The 21,329-nt window shown below is 30.5% G+C and overlaps 1 protein-coding gene and 1 pseudogene across 1 annotated transcript; both read left to right on the top strand.

Moving 5' to 3' along the window:
- The first annotated feature begins 9,864 nt into the window (after positions 1-9,864).
- Positions 9,865-10,556, top strand: LOC108451202 (mavicyanin-like; annotated as a pseudogene).
- Positions 10,557-11,822: 1,266 nt separating this feature from the next.
- LOC108453550 (ruBisCO large subunit-binding protein subunit beta, chloroplastic-like) lies at positions 11,823-16,216 on the top strand. Its single transcript, XM_017751707.2, has 15 exons — positions 11,823-11,987; positions 12,525-12,781; positions 12,861-12,986; positions 13,303-13,440; positions 13,534-13,629; positions 13,744-13,986; positions 14,101-14,335; positions 14,417-14,586; positions 14,677-14,754; positions 14,876-14,947; positions 15,062-15,166; positions 15,263-15,355; positions 15,437-15,529; positions 15,668-15,791; positions 15,931-16,216. The coding sequence occupies exons 2-15, from the start codon at positions 12,539-12,541 to the stop codon at positions 15,942-15,944; spliced, it is 1,830 nt and encodes a 609-aa protein (XP_017607196.1). The 5' UTR covers positions 11,823-11,987; positions 12,525-12,538; the 3' UTR covers positions 15,945-16,216.
- The last annotated feature ends 5,113 nt before the right edge of the window (positions 16,217-21,329 follow it).

Genomic DNA, 21,329 nt, shown 5'->3' with positions numbered 1-21,329 from the left:
ATTTAGTACATGACAACAATTTTAATTTATTTTAATATTCTCTCATAATAAATGGTAATATTTCACTCTTGTTCATAGACTTTTTTGCTTTACCAAATATATATATACTCTATAATGATTGCGAATTTTATGGGTTAATTGGTGACGAAAGAAAATATATATATTAATAACATTTGAAGTTGTTTCAAATTCTATATCTATATGTATAAGATTAATTCGATAAAATAAGATCTTTAGTAATTTTAAATTTCACCAACACGTAATAAAGTTTTACATTTCACCCAATATACATAAGAATAAGGTAACATACTCTGCAAAACATTATACAAATTTACATTTCGGTAATTTTATCATCACAAGTAATCTTATATTCTTAAGACTGAACACTTTTTAGAGTTAAATGCTACTATGAAAAATATGGTAGAAATTTAATCGTCGAAAAATATATTTAAACAAAAAAAATGATGAATTTTTTTTTCATTCAAAAGTCAATTTCCAAAAGCTAAAATCACTTATGTCTTAAGACTTCATCTATTTGGATTATAAAGCTAAAATCAATTTACAAACGACATCGTAGGTGGAAATTGGATTTGTGAAAAAAGAACAACACAAGGAAAACACTAAAAAGAGTGAAGTGGCAAAAGCGTTAAAATAAGAAAAACAAGGGGTAAAGGAAACGCAGGTGGAAATCAGAGTATTAAGAGGGGAATGCTTATACACAAGAAAACAAAATAATAGAAAAAATACAGTAAGAAAAAAAGGAAGGCGAAGAGGGGAGGGGGGGGGCGTGGGTCAGAGAGGACATCATGATGAGGGTTTTGCATGCGTCTCGATTTCCAAGCTTTCTCTCCCCTCTCTGTTTTATTTAATACAACTACTTCACCACCATTTTCATTTTGTTTTTTAGAAAAAAATTCACTAAAAAGGAAAACTAAATAATTAAACACCCTCTTTCTTTTTATTATCACAAAAATCCTTAACTTTTAATAAATGCAGAGGCATAAATTATTCTAATTCAAAATTAATGGTGGATTTTAAATGTAAATATTTAGTCACTGCTTTTACGGATTCAATATTTGTCATTATTCATATTATTATATGAAAATACCACAATTAATAAGTTGTTTATTAATTTTATATATTTAAACTATATACTTCTATATATATAATAATTTTAAGAAATAATACCACTTTTGGGGAGGGGTTCGAAGAAAATAATACCAATTAGTTAATAATTGAAGGAACTTAAAATTTAAAGGTCACGAATCATCATCACATAACATGACATGATGGCTTGTATAGAAGATTTTGTTATATAAATATTTTACATGATATTATTATGTTATTCTTTATAACCTAATCTTTGTTAAATTTGGAGAGGTGCATTTAAATATTTATAAATGTCGTATAAAAATCAGAAAGGAAAATTTACTCATCGGTGTCGTACTTGAATTTACTTTATTTTTTAGATAGTATTTTTTTCCAAAATATATAATTTTAAGAATAGATAATATGTGCTTTAAATAAACTAAATTTTAAAATGAGAATTCATACCTGAATTATGTATGATGCCACTCAATTTTATTGCTTCAACTTTTCATTAAGCTAAAACAAAATTAGCTATTTTTATGTCATATTTAATTTATTTCTGTGTTGTACTTTTAAAATACTATCTAATTTAATAAATTAGACAGATTTGATTTGAAGAAAATATCTCATATCTTGAAAACATTGTTAATAACATGGCATTAGCTTTAGGAAACTCGCGAATGAACGTTTCACGTTTTGATTAGCTTTTGGAGCACACAAGTTACTATAATATTTGGTTTTTAGTTCGTTTATTGTGTTTCATGATATAATTGTTTAAATATATATTTATATTTATTTTATAATCCCGTATTTGTAATAGAAAAAAATAGTTAAAAATATACATAGGAGACTTAAATCGTAATTGACTAATAAGAATCCTAAAATTCTCAAATTTTAAAATAACTTAAATGTAAATGGATTTCGATTCCAGAAAATTTAAATAAAAAAAAAACCTTAATAAATGTAAAATTATTACAAATTTCGTTGACAAAAAGTGACCCAAACCTGTCATACTCGATTGCACCTTTTTTATGTGATTTGTATTGAGAATCACTTCACTAGCTAATTTAATCACCGATTTGGAATATCTTTATTAATTATAAACAGTGGTATTTACTTAATTAATGTAAGAAAAACATTGAAGAATTTTGAAATCATACATTTGAATCTGATTATATATGTTCATATAGAATCATAATTGTAATTGTAAGCCTCCTAAAATATTTATTAGCATCTAACAGTGATAATCTTAGGAGATTGTACTCAACTCCTACTTTAAAAAGTTAACATAATTAATGTTTCAGGATATATATTATTTATACTATTATTACTATAAATTGTATTTGATGATTTAACCTCAAATAATTTAGATTGTTCCTGAATATTTCGGTTTTAATCTCGAGTTTTTCGTCTTCATGCTATAAGTAGAGCCCCAACAAATTTACAGAGTTTTGATAAGAGCACATAGGTCCACTAAGGAAATGTTATATCATTTTGATCTCAACAGTGTTCAAACTCGAACCTTTAAAAAGGTATTAAAGGTAAGAATACTACCACTTGACTAGCCGCTAGAATGAAAAAATATTTTTTTGGTGGACTTAGACGCGCCGAAATTTTTTGGACCCATTTGAGTTCTACTCGGAGTATAGAGATAAAACAAGGCTAAAACCAAGTATAGACACTCTAGGAACAATGCTGTAGAAATGGGGGGTACTTGCTTTGTAAATCAAAAATTGTGGTAAAAATGGTGCTTGGAATCGTGACCACAATTTCAACCACGAAATCAAAAGTGTACAAAACTGATGATGAACATCGAGATTGTTTATGTAAATTAACCTCAATCTACGTCTATAGGGCCTTACCCAAAGCAATGATTCATTATCTTTCTTATAGTACAATCAATTATTAAAGTTCTAACACTAATCTAACTCTCACCAATTTAGCAAACTCATTATTGTACAAATACTAGATAACTCTCCCTCCAATCTTCCTCCTTAAAAATTTAGTTTTGCAATCAATGAGATTCTATCATAACATCGTTTGCTTACAAAAACAATGCACGCATAAAATGTTCCTAACTTGAACTAATTCATGCACGCTCAATCTCTAGGTCTCTCCATTCACTTTAACCTAGATAAAGCTTAAGTTTTGATTACATAGGAGTTATAATCTAATCACTTTCCTGTAAAGTAAAGTTAAAAATCAACATCGAATAATAATTCCATAAGAGTTCTAATGTAATCCAATGTCTTCAACTATAAAAAGTGACGTATATTGACTCGTAAATAACCAAACTTAAACCGCAATAAACCAATCTCTAAGTTTTCAATTTCAATTCAATTGGTCTTTATGATTTGAACTTTAACTTGTCCAAATATTTTCAAAATAGACAGTTCAATGCTTTTCTTCTAAATTTTACCAACTTTGAAAAAAAACAAGTTTGGTAATGAAACGGTGCCTCAAGATGTGGCCATTGTTTCAACCATAGAAATCACAATTTTTTTTTTTTTGCCTCTAAATGCATCAACAAATACTAATTGTTTGAAGTCCAAGTCGACTACTTAGAAAACGACACTTCAAATACTTCTATCAACAAGTGAGGTAATCTCCCCTCAGCAATAGGTTGGTATATCGAAGACAAATTCATGTACAAATACTATTGAAAAAAAAAAGAACTCCCGTGATTATAAAATGTTTAGCCATAAAATTCATCTAAACATAATATATACGTATGGTATGGTGTATGGCTATCGTTGGAGGTAAGCATTCGAACAAATCGAATGAAAATTTTTAAAGTTAATTGAGTTGATGAGTGTTATTTTATTATCCTAACTTAATTTGACTTGATTTTGAATTTAGTCGAGTGAAATGAAATTCAAATTGAGTAGAATGAGTGAAATTGTTTGGGTTAGATTAAAATAATTAAAATATTGTTATTAAAACTAATTTCATATTAGATCACATAGATTTTCAAGCAAATTAAGAAAAGAATAAGAAGATAATTTAGTATGATAATCTTTAATCATTAACTAATTTATTTAGCTCCCAAAATTATTATTTTGGAAAATTTTAAAATTTTAACTTTTTTTATATATTTTGTAGATTTTTAAATATATATTTTAAAAATCTAAACTTTGGAGTTTTATAAATATTTTAAAAGTTACAAATTATTTTGAGTTTTTAAAAATAGTTTGATTATCTTATAATTTTTGTTAAGAAAGAGACAAAATTATTCATTTTCAAAATAGATGAGATCGATCGATATTTATACAAATATGTTATTTGATTTGTAAAATTTAACTCAATTCCAAATATTTATTTAAGCTAACTTGAAAAAATCAAATTACTCAAATTGATCAATTCAAATTTAAAAATTTTTATTTTTCAAATCAAATAAAATTTTATTCATCTTCATTACCGTATTTACGCGATAACCCTAATTATACGGTATAAAATAATCTATTAAAAGGAAAAGAAAGGATGATGGACGTGAGGGATGCGATGGGATGGGGGTGGGTGCGTGACTGTGATGGAATATTTGTGAGGCAGTGGGGACAATAAGGCGTTACCAGGCCTTATCGCTGAATGCGTCTTTCTCTGTCTCTTCTGCTATTTTATTTTATTTTCCTTTTTTTCCATATGAAGCCAGAAAATATTTGTATTGTATTGACATCAGTACTTTACAATTTAAAGGTCAAAATTCTAGATTTAATACATTTAAGATTGTGATTAAACGCATTTTCGGAAAAATAAAATATTGTGATTAAAGCATAACTGTAACCTAAATAACACCCGATAGCTTGCTGAAAATTTTAAATTAATTAAAATATTTTTCTATTTTTAAATAAGTTTGATAATTCATAATATATTTATTTGATTTTAATAAAAATGTGAAAAAGAATCAGTCTTTTCTTTAATCAAGATTTATTTTTCTAAGACTTGAAAATCTTGTGATGAATATAAAAGAGCAAATAGCAAATCTATTTACAATATTTTATATTTAACCATATAACTTCTTGAAAATATTTATATTTATAATTAAAGTAAATTTTAAAATTTAAATAGGGTTGATTTTGTAAGTGTTTTTAAGGATAGATTTGTCGTCAATTTCTTTAATTCAGTAGATGTTTAATTCTTTTGTTGATTCTAACTGTGGGTTTGGATCATTAAAGATCAATTCTCTTGTCATATTAAGTACTTGTAATCACCTCTAGATATATTGTGAAGTTGTGATAAAATCAATTGTCAATGTACTGAATATTTTATTTATGAATTTTACCCTTCACCACCAATAGAAAACCACATTTAAATAAAAATCGTAAATTGATTTATATTCTGTGTGCTGCTTTAGAGCTACGGTATGTATGCTGATGGCATTAGACCTTTAAATCAAACTTTGTGTTCCCACTTGAAAGAAGAAAAAACACCAAAGGTTTATGACATTAACCTGAAGGGATATTTCACAAAATGGAATATATGTACATGTTGTGAATGTAGGTTTAGTTTCATAAAGACTGTAATAGTAGCAATGATATAGAAGTCAAAATCTACCAACCTAACCAATAATGAAGAGTGTCATAATTCATACTAGTATTTTTCGTACATAAAAATGCCCCACAAGTATTCATTGTCCCCTTGCCTTATTTGCAAATCAAAGATGGATACTTCAACTTTTTTTCACCCATCATTTTGTTCATTAGTTATAGTAGCAAACACCCCCCCCCCCAAAAAAAAAAAGAATAAATAAATAAAACTTGCAATCAAGCTCTCCCTTCATGCAAGTTTTCACCATCCGTTGAGACAAGCCTTCTTCTTTAAGCATGTGGAGCACGTATTACCCAATTATATTTGGCCCTAATCCTTCAATTGTTCAATTTCAATTAAACTTATTGCAAAATTTAAATTAGATATTATAATTATTTTTAATGGTTGAATTGTTATATAATAAATAAAACACTTTTACATGAAGATTTAAAATATGATAGCTTGACAACGACTCTAGAAAAAAAAACCTTCATAAATATAATATTTTAATAATAAAATAAGTATTTTCAATGAACTTTGACTATCTATATCTATAAATGAGCGATGAAATTTGTGGTCAATAAACTTTACTTATTTTTATTGTTTAATAAATTAAAGTTTGAATGGTAATTTGAAATTAGTCGTATAATTGTTAATTTACTAGAATTAATTAAAGACATCACTTGCAAAAGCGTTTGTTAGTTTGTATTTTGACTCCAAAAAACAGCAAATCCTTGTGATCAATAAATTGGATAAAACGGATATAGTATTTGAATTGGAAATCATTAAATTGAAAATGATGCTTGGTATACGTTAAGTCAATCTATGATTAGTTAGCCGCAATTTACAAAACTTGTTCATCACCATTGAAGTTCTTATTTTTAACTTAGCCCCCCATTTTATGTTCTGTCTCGATTTTTATATAAATTAAACCAGCCTATATCTTCTAGAATTCACGTCCTTTTCATTTTGGATTTTAAAGTTTTATTTGGTACGAATGAAAGAAATTTGAAAGAGTAAATAATTAAAAGGATGAAAAATATATTTTTTATTGGTGTGTTTTGTAGTAAAGATGAAAAAATAGGTATTTTCTTTTCTCATATTACTTGGTAAAGTTAAAACTGAAAGAAAATACAATAAAATAATTAGAAATTGTATAATTTGAATTAATATACAGTTCTCTCATCTTATTTCTTTTCATCATTCAAATTTAAAAGAATTAATTTTTATGCATTACATTAGAATATGATCATCTCTTCTGTTATCTTTCCTCTCGTTTTTTTTCTTAACTAAAGACACTTCAATTATATTTTCTTTCGACTTTTCTACTTTCTTTTCACCCTTCAACTTTTATCCAATTAAACACATCTTATATATTTATCCACGACCGAATTTATTAAACTCTTTACCTTTTACATATATACAATTATTTTCAAAGTATTTTTAATTTATAGAATTAATGACCCACTGGCATTTATTTAATTTATACACGTAATAGTAGTAATTACTTAAATTGAGCCCACAACTCTCCCCAACATTGGGAGTGTAATCCTGATCCACCGTCCATCATGCGGACAAAACTTGGATCATCATCACGACCCTTAACATCAGCTACGTACATTGATCCATACCACATCCGTCGTATAATTCAAGTGAAAAGGTAGCAGCGTCTTCGTCATCCACGGAAATAATGCACATGAGAACATCAGCACGTGATGCACACATGGTATTAATGTTCTGTTGTAGGACACTAAAAATGTTTTAGGTAAGAACTAGGAGACACGCATGATCCGACAACGAATCTGGTGGGTTCATGAATTTGAATTTTGATGCGCTGATCTAATCGATGACGTGGACCTATTAAAATTTCCCCCTTCAATACTTGTACCGCATCCGTATTGGGTATTGGGTATTGGGTATTGGAGTATTGGGTTTTTATGATTTTTTAAGCATGATATTTTGAATTAATTGTAAGTTGAGTTATTAACGAATTTGATAACTTATTTTGGGTTAATACGACTTCCTTTTTTTTTTTTTTTTTTTACTTTCGTAATTAGGCTCATCTGAGCATGTGAAGTTGTAATTAACTTTATTTTTTTCGTAATTAGACTAATATGTAAGTTTTTTATATTCCTCTGGAAAAAGAATTCGTTGTCTTATTGATAGGGACAATAATACGAGTATTTTACTCACTCAATAGTGGTTTATTGTAATTTTATAAGGTTTTATTTACCACAAAAAATTATAATACTTTAAGATTGCATCATGTCATTATTTATAAATTAAATCTTAAAATCTTATATTATTAAAAATTTAAGTTTTTCAAATTCAGGGATCAAAATAAATTTAATTATTAATTTTAAGTATCAAAATGGACTAACATAGTACTGTGACCCAAATAGACATGATTGCCAAATTTAAGGAGCAAAAATTATATAAATATTTTTATTTTAAAGTCTCGTATTGTGTAAACCATGCATAAATATTCAATCTAATTAATTTAGTTTAAATCTAATCATATGAATTTTGTTTAGATTTATTCTAATATAAGTTCGAAAATATATCAATATTAATAAGATCATGATTTACATTAATTTATTCAAGTTATAATTATGAATGTGTATCACTTATAATTACAATATGTGATTATACCTTGTAATTCTACATATTTAAAAAACATTTTCCATCGAGACATTAGTTTAGTTAATTTGAAAATTTGAGGTCATAGATTTAAATTTTACTTGAGTAGAATGCGTGAGTGTTGTTTTTTAATTTTATTTTGATTTAAGTTTTATCATGTATGAGTTATATAGATATTGATTTAGTAGAATTGAACTATTGAAGTTGAGTATAAAATGTCAAAACAAGTAAAATCAAATTATTATTACAATAGAAATAAATTAAAAATTAGAAAAATCAAAATAAAAATCGATTAACTCAAATTAAAATTTACACTTGAGATTAACACATAATAAAACTTTAAAATCCACGCATAGAATAACACAGGTGTTGAACTTGACTACTCAATTGCCAACAAACTGAGAACTCATTCCCCAATTATAATATTTTTATACACTCATACCAATTAGCATTTTTTTGGGAAAATCCAATAAATATATTATAGGCTTTCAACATTTTGATTTGGGACTTAATCGCATCGTTTAACCAGGGTCGCAATGCTTACAATTCAGTCATATGGATTAATTAAATTATTAATTTTAGAAAGATTTTTTATTCACTGTGATTATGTTGGGCGCAATAATGAGATTGGATAATTGTAATTATTAAAATTTAATTATTTAACTATTAGATTTGAAAATTGCAGCAGTGAAATTGATAAATCTTCCGTCACACTTATACTGGCATTGAAAATTGGAAACTATCGTTTTCCCACAGTGGACTTGACTCTTGAATTAATAATTGAATGCCATGGTATATTCAGACCTCGCATTCCTCTTTTCTAATTATTTAAAAAAAAATTGCTACATTAAATTAAAAATATATACCCAAGGCTTAATTTTAAAATAATCATAAAAAGGATTTACACATGACAATTGAGTGGCCTTCAACTTCAACTATCAAAATCTCAAGAAATTAACATTGCCAACACAATGAAAGCATCATCAGCAATCAATCGTTAGATTATCTGTTTAATTTGGTAAATTTAATTTAAACTAAATCAAAATTTAAATATTACAAAAAATAAAATATTTAAATTTATATCTGCACCACATATATTAAAAATTAATTTTATGATCATTTTATTACACAAAACAATCTATTTTAATTAGTATTATTAAAGTAGAAAGTTTGTTGTTTTTGGAAAAAAAGAAATTTCAAGAGGCCCTAAAAGTTAACGAGATCCAAGCCTATCATAAACGAACCCAAAAAGGACTACATAAACTCTTGGATTGGGCCCATATTGTGTTTAAATTAAACAAAAAATTTATTTCTTTAATTTAAAATTTTATAAAACAAAAAACCGCAACCCAGGCACGTTGCTGCATAACTGTCTTCTCCACTGCCCCCCCCTCCCTTCCCCCACTCTCCTATCTCTCACGTTTAGACGTTCTCTGAAAGTTGGAAAAAAAACCAATTTCTGCTTCTATTTTTAGTTCTTCCTTTGAAATCCTTTTTCTTAAATGAACCAATATATATATATATATATATATATTCTCTTGCTACTATTTACTTCTCTGAAATCTGAACCTTTCTACAAGAAAAAAAGAATTTGTCAACGATTGATTGAATATGGAACATTTGAGGGGTTTCATCTTTTGCATTTGTTTTTTCATACTAGCTGCCATGAATGGCTCTGTTGAAGCTTCCAAGCAGTTCAAAGTGGGTGATCATATAGGCTGGCAGCAGCCTGGTGCTAATAACACTGAGGTGTATACCCAGTGGGCTACAAGTAAAAGGTTTCATGTTGGAGACTCCCTTTGTGAGTTTCTAATGCATTTGTTCGTGCATGGATTTTCATTTTTAGCTTCTTTTACACATTCATGCTATTGACTATTAAGTTTCTAATGCTTAGCTATCGTAACATTCTCTTTACTGCAGCATTTGAATATCAGAATGATTCAGTCCTTGTGGTGGAGAAATGGGATTACTATCACTGCAACATAAACAAACCCATCTCTTCCTTTGACGATGGAAACACTGTCATCAATCTTGATAGGCCCGGACTCTTCTACTTCATCAGCGGAGTCCCCGATCACTGCAAGAAGAGTCAGAAACTAATGATCCAGGTGATGGGTCTGCACCAAAGAGCTGAATCTTCACCTGGAATTCCAAGTACGCCTGAGGTTGGCCTTGCACCAGGCCCACACCCTAGTAGTTCAGGAATAGTTGTTACAGTCACACTTACTTCAGTCTTTCTAGCTCTTATTCTCACAGTTGTAACTATGGTATGAATATGGTGTGCACCAAAAACATATATCTAGCTTTGTTTTAGTAGTATCTCTTTTTCTTTATTCGGTGAAAGATTATCATGTTTGCTACATCCGTATTGGAATTCAGCATTTAACAAGGGTTGTTGTTGTTCATATTGATTTGCCAAGGTTTATGTTTTACAGCAAAAAACCAGGATAAGAAAAGTCTATAATTAATGCAATGCAGTGGGATCAGTCACCATTTCATTTTTTGGGACATTAGGATATCGAAACTCTTAATTGGAACAAGAACTCAGGTCAATCCAATGATGAAAATGACAGCCCTTCTTTATTAGAACCATTTGCTAAGCTTCCCTACGTTTTTCTTTTTAAGAATATTTGTATGTAGGATTTGTATATCTTAATAGTCATGAAAATTCAAGCTATTCAATGAATAATTTATGTCCATAGACTGGAATCTAAGGCACCTAATAATAAATAATGCAATCCTAAGTTTAAAGCATCCATAAAGAAATATTTTAAATTGTTGATTAGAGACTTTCATTTGAAACCGAATGATGTTATCTAGAAAAGCCACGATGGCGTATGATGTTATAGCAATTTATCTTAAACACCCTTTTGTAAACCCACTTTATAATATATATCTTTAAAAGTAATTATGATATATAATCATAAATTACAAAATATGTGTATCAAATAAATTTGAAACCTAATATCAAAATGATGGAATGTTTTACCAATATCTATATACTTGCACGAGAGGTAATTTGGAAAAGAAACACCCACTGATATTTTAATTTAAGTCATTCTGTTAATTAAATCCTAAAATTTATATTTAAATATTTATTATAGTACAAAAATGAGCTATCCTGATCAATCATTCAGATTCATTTTAAGTAGTCAGGGTTATCTCAGAAACTGTAAACTGTCAGTAATGTATCAAATCCCATAATTTATAATAAAATATTAGAATGTTGTAACTTTTGACCTCTTAATTAGATAAATAGGTTCACATTAACCTCTAATTTTAAAAATTGTTATTTATTTAAGGTCATTTTATTAATCACATACTAAATTAGTTAAGTGAATAAATATCACGGTTTTAATTTTTTTAATAAAATCATCAATGTAAATTAATAAAATCCAAAGTTTCTTTCCACCTTAATTTATTTAATTATCGATTCGATTATTAAAATATTAAATATAATACTTTAAAATTGTACTACGTTACCAAATTGAGGTAACAAAATTATACTACACTTATTATTTTTTACAATTACTAACAAAATAGACTTAAATAAATAACCACTTGGTTAAAAGTAGATTATGCTAAGTAGATTATTCCCTAAAATATTTATCACTGCATTCACTCTGCGGAGTTCCCCAAGCTGACAATATTTCCTCCGTCTCTGGAGTCTTCTTCCTTATCCTCAAAAACCCTTTTAAGACACATCATATCAGACTACCAACCGCCATTCTCAGGTAAAATTCCCCACTTTTTATCCTTTTTAGATGTTTCTTCTTTTCATTTCCCTTTCAGCTTCCTCAATGCTGAGAAAACCGAGTTTTTTGTAGCATATATGAAGTTAAAGCTTTATCAATGATGGAACCTGCATTTTAACCAGGGCAATCTTTTAGTGTAGCTTTCAAGGGTTGGGTTTACATGGGTCTATAAAAGAGTTGAATGAAGTTCTTCTTTTTTTAGTTTTTTTTTCCCTATTATATAAAAATCTGTTGAATTATTCGAACGTATAATGGTGGAAATTGTTCTCTACTGAATTGGGTTTTGATTGTTGTCGAAATTTTGCTTTATCTGCATTTATTTATCAAGAATACAGAATTTGGAACTGCTTCAAGATAGGTTGGAAAATCGAAGTAATTTATTATTATTATTTCATATGGGTGTTTTCAGTAAGAATGTGAAGCTTTATGCAACAATCCGTACTCTTCATTTGTGCTTTATCTGTTTTAGTTGGCACTAAATGGATTTACGTGTCTTGTGTTTATATACTGTTTCAGGTTCTTGAAAGAAAATGGCTTCATCTTTCATTGCCATGTCGTCAATTGGCTCTCTAGGATTTCCTTGCAGTAAGCAGATGGATAAGAAGTTTTTCAATTCTTCAGGTCGATTGTCATCATTTGAATCTATTTCATCAAGTGCCTTTCTAGGCAAGAAACAGAAGGTGATTTTGCGGAGAGGACACTCTTCCAAAATTCGGGCTATGGCCAAGGAGCTGCATTTTAACACGGATGGTTCTGCTATCAAGAAATTACAAGTAAGTTTCAGTGAATGATTTGTTTAGTATGATATCCTTTGACAATTTTGATGATGTACGCCTGTCTTCTCCATTTCAGACAGGTGTTAACAAACTTGCAGACCTAGTTGGTGTTACTCTTGGTCCAAAAGGGAGAAATGTAGTTTTAGAGAGCAAGTATGGCTCCCCAAAAATTGTTAATGATGGTGTAACTGTTGCTAAGGAGGTATGATTACCTTTGTTTGATGAATGCACAAGAAATGAATATTAATCAATTATTTATTTTGCATGCCGGTCTTTCTTATTTTTATTATATTTGTTAATGTGCTGACTTCTTTTGCTAATGATAATTGATTAATCAGTCGGGTTATTTTCTGGTTGTATTGGTTCTTTTGTTTTTGGTTTCGGATTTGGAATAATTATTATATTTTCTTTGTAGTTATTCTTGTTTGTTTACTTAAGCTTGCAGTTTTCTTTCTTTGTTTGACTGGAATATTTCCCTGTTCCTTTTTGGTTTATGATTTTTCATTTCCTTTTTATAGGTTGAGTTGGAAGATCCTGTGGAGAACATTGGTGCTAGATTGGTGAGACAGGCTGCTTCAAAGACCAATGATTTGGCTGGTGATGGAACCACCACATCAGTTGTTCTTGCGCAGGGTTTAATAACCGAAGGTGTTAAGGTTTGTGTGATATTTGTAACAATCATCTCATTGGAATATTACATATCCTGTCTATTGCTATATTGCTTTTTGGTTTATGGTTATTTTCTACAGGTGGTTGCTGCTGGTGCAAGCCCTATTCAAATATCGAGAGGGATTGAAATAACTACAAAGGCCCTGGTGTCTGAACTTAAGTCAATGTCAAAGGAGGTAAACCAGGATGTTCTTCTCTACCATGATTTACAAATTCTGAACTTCATCTTTTTAAAAAAATGAAGTTATAACTTTAGGAATTTTCTTAATATGTCTGGGATTGGCCTGCAGGTTGAAGACAGTGAATTAGCAGATGTGGCTGCTGTTAGTGCAGGAAACAACTATGAAGTTGGCAATATGATTGCTGAAGCTATGGGAAAAGTTGGAAGAAAAGGCATAGTGACTCTTGAGGAAGGTAGCAGTTCGGAAAACAGTTTGTATGTTGTTGAAGGGATGCAATTTGACCGTGGTTATATCTCTCCTTATTTTGTTACTGATAGTGAGAAAATGGCTGTTGAATATGAAAATTGCAAGGTAATTGGCATTTTATTATGCATCAACTTGAAAGCAATATGTTATACTCTGCGGGTGGGTCCTGAGGGATTCTATTTGGCTAGGTCTCTGATTTCTTAAAGCTGTTTTCTGCAGTTACTCCTGGTTGACAAAAAGATAACAAACGCAAGAGATCTCATCCACGTTTTGGAAGAGGCTATTAAAGGGGGTTACGCAATTATAATAATTGCAGAAGACATTGAACAGGAAGCTCTTGCTACTCTTGTTGTAAACAAGCTCAGGGGGTCACTAAAGATTGCAGCTCTGAAAGCCCCTGGTTTTGGAGAGCGCAAAGGTCAATATCTTGATGATATTGCAGTACTCACTGGAGGTTTGTGCAGCATCTTATGGTAACCATAAGTTGGATTGTTTCATTGTTCTCTTGTTAAAACTTATTGTAGTATATATTTAGGTACTGTGATAAGAGAAGAGGTTGGTTTATCATTGGACAAAGCTGAGAATGAGGTCCTAGGGCATGCTGCAAAAGTGGTGCTCACTAAGGAGACCACAACAATTGTTGGTGATGGAAGTACACAGGAAGCAGTGAATAAGAGAGTTTCCCAGATCAAGAACCTTGTTGAGGTTCTTTAAATTTGAATCCCTTTATCCCTTCCTATTAGTATCTTCACCTGTCCTCTTTTCAATCGAGTGATGAATGTATTCTGTATGCAGGCAGCAGATCAGGAATATGAAAAAGAAAAGCTCAATGAGAGAATTGCAAAGCTCTCTGGCGGTGTTGCTGTCATTCAGGTAAACATTGGCCTTGCTTAATGCAGCATTCATGATATATGTATGTACATTACATATACACACTGATAGAGAGTATATTATCTTTTTGTTTGTTTGTTTAATTAATTATTTGTGTTTCTAGGTTGGAGCACAAACAGAAACTGAACTCAAAGAAAAGAAACTGAGAGTGGAAGATGCTCTTAATGCAACAAAGGTTTATTGCTTCATATTTCTTATGAAAGTTGTACAAGATTTTGTACTACAAACTTTTATTTCCTAACATCTATTCTCATGCTTAATTTAATTTTAAAATATTAATTATTTTCAGGCAGCTGTTGAAGAAGGCATTGTAGTTGGTGGAGGTTGCACCTTATTGAGGCTTGCTGCTAAGGTTGATGCCATAAAAGAGACTCTTGACAATGATGAGCAGAAGGTTATGCATGTCTTAGATTTTAAATTGTCTGTTGGATTTCAGACATTCTTATTACATGAAATGGAACCTTTTCTCTGACCTAATAATTGTTGGCAGGTTGGAGCAGATATTGTTAAACGGGCACTGAGCTATCCAATGAAGTTGATTGCCAAGAATGCTGGAGTCAACGGGAGTGTTGTCATTGAAAAGGTATGCCATTGTCACAGATCATATCTGATTATATTATGTTTAATACTGTTTGTTGTTCTAATTAGGTTTTTTGACCATTAGGTGCTATCAAATGACAACCCTAGCTATGGCTATAATGCTGCAACCGGAAAATATGAGGATCTGATGGCAGCTGGTATTATTGATCCTACAAAAGTGAGTTGATTATTTGAAACTGTTCTTCCATTTTTCTCTCTGGTTCATACATAGGCTATAAAAGGAAAATTGGCTGTATCAAGTTGAACAGTATGTCTGGGGAATAACAAGTAATCATATGGTTTTTCTGAAACATAGGTGGTAAGATGTTGCTTGGAGCATGCAGCTTCTGTTGCAAGGACATTCCTCACTTCGGATGCCGTGGTTGTCGACATCAAGAAGCCTGAACCTTTGCCTGCTGGGAACCCTATGGATAATTCAGGTTTTTTCGCTTGATTAGAAGCTGACTATGATGAATTTGACTGTTCACCATTTAAGTTACTATGATGAATTTGACTGTTCACCATTTAAGTTTTATCAAATGTTTGGTTAACCAATTCCTTTGCTTTTTTTGGCGACAGGTTATGGGTACTAAACTGTTATGCACATTGATCACGCATTAATCCTTACCTTCATGTTAGCAAGTTACTGCAAACCCGAGCATGATCAAATAATCTTTTTTTTTTTTTTTGTACTTGATCATGCTCTCAGAATATGTTTCTATATTGGCTTTAGGTCTAGAAGTAGTCGTAAACAATGCTTAAGCAAAATTCCCCATTGTTGACATTATTGAAACTCAGAATGGCAGCATAATCCAGATTTGTACAAGGGAAGAAAATGTCAGATTCTACCAACTTAAGCGCACAATATCGTTTGATGGATCTCCAATCACCTACAGTTTTATTTTTATTAATATCTCTGTTATCCTTGTTTTCTTGAATGTACCATTTGTTTTGTTTTTTATTTTTTGCCTCTGTCCCAAGTTGCCCCCAAGCCACCATTAAACCAATTAAGGCAACTTCATAAATTATAGCGTGAAAGCAAAATGATACAAATATCTATATTATATTTAATGAATAAATAGTAAATTTAGGGTTCAAATTTTAATGTTAATGGTTAATGAGGTTATGGCAAAGATTGAGTTGGGCGTTTGAGAATTCTGTAGATAAGTTTAGCTATATTCTAATTTGCAGTCCATTGTGTTTCGTTGATTAACTCCAAAAATATTGGTTAAATAATTTTTTCTTTCTCTTTGATTTCTCACGTGTATATATAAACGGATAGGGATACTGCTTTACAAACTGTTGCATTGATTTTGACAAATATATTAAATGTAACATCAAGGATGTTTAAGATTTGGATGTAACGACCCTATTTTGAATTATTAACATAGGAAAATCCTTTCTTGTGGGTTTCTTATTTTATTTTTTTTAATATTTTTTTTTCTGGCATTGCCAAACTTTCATACGATTCCTTTAGTGTGCAACCCATGTCTCATTAAGTCACAAACATTTTTGTAGCACCAATTATATTCTTGGAATTTTTTCTTTCTCTTCCTGTCATTGAAGTCACAATACAACCGTACACACAAAACAAAACTCTCAACAAATCTAATCTTAGCAGTCAAGGGCACTTCACACTTGCCTCATAAATTATCTAATAAAGGTGTCTAACTTGGAGGAGCAGGCAGTCCATCCTTGTCCAAGATATGCAGTTCGAGCGACCCAGTCTACTATGGTTATCTCTTTCTTGTAGTAGGTAGCAACCCAATCAAAAGCCTTGTTAGCCAGATGTCCTGATCAGTTGGATTCTAACTTGTGGAATCGATTTGATTAATCTATCCATCATCACAATAATATGTTTCAGTTTCCATCTATGCTTCCCTTTTTTCGTCACAAATTCATCATGCCTAGTTTGTGAGTCATTTTCCAATATGATCTTTTCAAAATTCCTCTTCCTAGCATGTTCAACACCCAATTTTAGTGCCAATGCTTTAGTCGTTTCTGGAGAATTTGAGACAGTACTCAAACTCGTTCCATCAACCAATGTCCCTGCACTCTCAAACAGTAACCCCAAGTCCAGCTTTCCATGTCTTGGGATAAAAGCCGTATCACAACTAAGTTTCAACCATTATTCCTCTGGCTTGTTATGTTACCCTTTGACAGCCTGGTCTGACTCTCTTTTCCATCCCGACAATCCATAATTTCCTTAGACACAATTCGTATCTTCTTTATTGTCTTCCAAATATCAATCTGTTTCCCCTGCATAACTCTTTCACGCCTCATTTTCCATATATACCAAGCTGTATAACAAATTCTAACCTGTAAATCATCTCTGAATCTCTAATCTTTCAATAATTCCAACAATAGAAAGCAACCAACAATAAAAGGTACTAATGTTTTCCTAGACCATATATCGAAACAAATGACTCTTACCCAGTCACAACCAAAAAGTCGATGCTCAATGGTCCCATCATACTGCTAGCATATCTCACATGTTGGGTTAGGGAGACATTTCCATTTCCAAAAGTCCCTCTCTTGAAGGCAATGCATTAGTGCAGCAGTTCCAAATAAAATTCTAAGTTTGCTGGGTAGTTTTAGATTCCAAATCTTTACTTAGCAATCCCTAGAAAGTTCAGCTTATGTCCTCCCAAATGTATACCTTTCACCGTTACTTACTACCACATTAAATTCTCCTTCAAAAATTTCTTAGAATCCACCAAACTACTCTATGCCCATGAGGCTCCAGCACCCTTCCCAGTTTCAATGACAGATTTGTGGGGAAAATACAACCCTTTCAAAACCCTAACATATAAAGCTTCAAGCTCTTGAATAATTCTCCAGCTTTGTTTTGATGACAAAGCAAGATTGAAACACTTTCAGTTTTAGGGCTTGCTAGGAAATGCCAAGCCTTGCAATGAATTTTCCTTTCAGCTCCAGTCTGTCCTCACTGGAATCCTGCAGTAGCAGAGCTCATTTCTTGGGAAATTTAGCAGATGTCATAACACAGGCAAGTATTGCCGTCAACACTCCATAAGCATCACTTCTTTCCCACCGGAGACAGTTTTATGTTTTCCATTTTCTCATTCTATTGCTCATTTTGTCTAATATATATCCAAGTGCTGCCATCTTTGATCTCCCCTAAAGAACAGGGATGCCAAGATAAACACCAGGATTATCTGGAACTGCAATGCTGGTGGTTTATTGAATTTGGTTTCTTGTTGCTCATTGGAAGTGTCAGAGCTAAACACCACAGTGATTTCTCATAATCACCAATGGTTTAAAAGGTCGGCAGTAATCCTGAATCAAATCAAAAAGCATCTTGCAAAACAACTGAAGTGATCTTAATGTTGGATTTGAAGAATATTACTTACTGTTTTAATTTTTTCTCCTTTGGTATATCACTACCATATATTTTTATAAATATCATTAAACCCAATCAACTCAAAATCATTTGATTGTCTGCTTTTCTATTTTTTTAACTTGTAATTTTACAATAGCATAATGATGGGGACACACTTTAGGAGGTTCAAAATCAGTTTATTATCCCATACTGTGGTTGTATCACAATGGTTTCAATTCAAAATGATTGCCCCAACAACACAAGATGCGAAAACCCAGAATTATTTAATCATCGCCACCATTATTTCGTAGCACAACCTGAATAATATACAAAGTATGTAATAAGTAGGCCCCACCTGCATCATTTAGCATTCATCTTAAACAAGAAACCCATTTCCTCGCAAAACTTGATGAGATAATGCAAAAACACACACACCCCAAATGGGAAGAAATTAAGGTCTCTTTGATTATGCATCTTACCAAACTACTTTAATTTTGAGCTTTTGGGTATATATGATCACTTTTATTTGCTTTCCAATATGCACACCCATTCAATTATTCTAACTCACATTTCTATATAGGTTGGAACAAGAAACTATAAATAAATATATTAAATAAACATAGTTAATTTAAAAATAATTTTATTCAATAATTAACTTAAATTCAATATACTCTTCCACAATAAATAATTACAACCCCGTACAATCATTTTTTCACAATCTTCACTTATAGTCAGTTTTATTATTAATCGTTTGTTGTTTAGATACAAATTTAAAATTACAAACCATAACTATTTCACCTTACTATTCCTATTCCTGTTCCAATTAATAAATGAAATAGAGGAATAGTTAAGTCACTAACAGGGTTTAATTTAGATTTTCAATCCTCATCTACTCTTAATTATATTTGTAAATTGAATAATTTGATGAAACGATGTTACCAAATCAAGCTTCATTCCATGGAAGTTTTGCTAAAACTTAAAATCATCAAACACCTCAATTTAGAGGTGAGTATGGACCGGGCCGAGCCAAGCTCGACCAAAAATTCAGGCTTGTTTGCTAGGCCGGCCCTGGCTCAGCCCAAAAAATGGGCTTAAAATTTTGCTCAAGTCCGACCAGAATAAAAATGCTAAAACTCAGGTCCGACCCGGCCCAACCATATTAATTGTTATATTATTTTTATATAATTTTAAAATATATATAATACATGAAAATATTAAAACATCAAAATAAATATTTCCTAACAAATTGAAAAAAATTTAAAAATATGTATACTTAAATAACACTAAGATAAATGCAACTTAACAAGCAAATGTCTCTAAAATAATAACAACATTAACAAATGTCTTTAAAATAATAACAAAATGAACAATAAAATAAGTTTTATACAATATCCAAATAATAACAACAAAATAGTAGCAACATAATTCTAAAATGGTAACAAAATAGGGAGAAAATAACAATAAATAATATTAAAAAAATAAAAAAAAATTATCATTTAGTAAATTTGGGCCAGGCCAGGCCCGGGCCAAAGATGACTTATCCGGGGCCCTGCCCGTTTCTTAAATGGGCCTTATTTTTTGTCCAATTCTATTTTTTAGACCTATATTTTTGCCCAAACCCTCCCACATTTTGGGCGAGTCTTCGGGCCGGACCGGGTCGGGTGACGCGACCCATGCTAACCTCTACCTCAATTCAACTGTTCCCATTGATCAGATTCCAAATTGCTTCCACATTTGATTTAATAGTTTTGAGATTACATGTTTCATTATTAAGTTGGAAATCATAAAAGAATTATTTTTATCATATCATATCGTAAATAATTATATTTTTAAAATTGTTAAATCTATCTATACTCGAATCTTCGTTTTGCATATCTTGGTTGGGTCCGTCCAAGATAGCTTAGCCGAAAGAATGGAGCCAGCGGCTGACCCAACACCTACCATATCGCCCCCCTTCTTTATTTCCTCTCTCCATCAACCGGAACTATAAATTAATTTTTATTATTTTAAACACTTTAATATTAAAATATATATTTTATAAATATTTAAATATAAATATAAAATTTATTTAATAAATAATAGTTCCATTTTAATTGTTTCAAAACTAAAAGAAATTTTATCAAATTTTGCTAACCAGCTTTTAGTTTAATAGTAATATTATGAGAGTTTTGAAATCTCAAATTGAGTTTTATTCTAAATAAATTATTTGTAAATTCTTAATTTAGATTTATTTTAATTTAAGTTCTACTATTTATGTACTTTATCTCAATTTAATATGGTTTAAGTTTAAATATATTTCGATTATAAATTTTATCATATTTTTAAATTGTTAATTCTAATTATAACTAAATACAATTGTTATTTTTTATAGCTTTTATTTAAAAAAAAAATTCAGTCCTCCCTATCATCACATGGAGGGTCACTTGCCCTAATTCAATGCTGCAATAAAAGCTAGTCCACCCCTTTATGATGTCGTATATGTAAGGGAATAGCTAATCACTATGGCCCTTTCAGTGAATCGGTTTCCTTTTAATGCATTCTTCCCTTTGCTCTTATTTCAGCTCGTTTTACACAACAAGTCATGTCAAATCATGCAAATCTATGTGAAATAGTTGTAGATGTATATATTTTGGTTAAT

This window comes from Gossypium arboreum, chromosome 5 (genome assembly GCF_025698485.1).
Source record: "Gossypium arboreum isolate Shixiya-1 chromosome 5, ASM2569848v2, whole genome shotgun sequence".
Classification (NCBI taxonomy): Eukaryota; Viridiplantae; Streptophyta; class Magnoliopsida; order Malvales; family Malvaceae; genus Gossypium; species Gossypium arboreum.
This window is presented reverse-complemented; position numbering and strand designations above follow the sequence as displayed.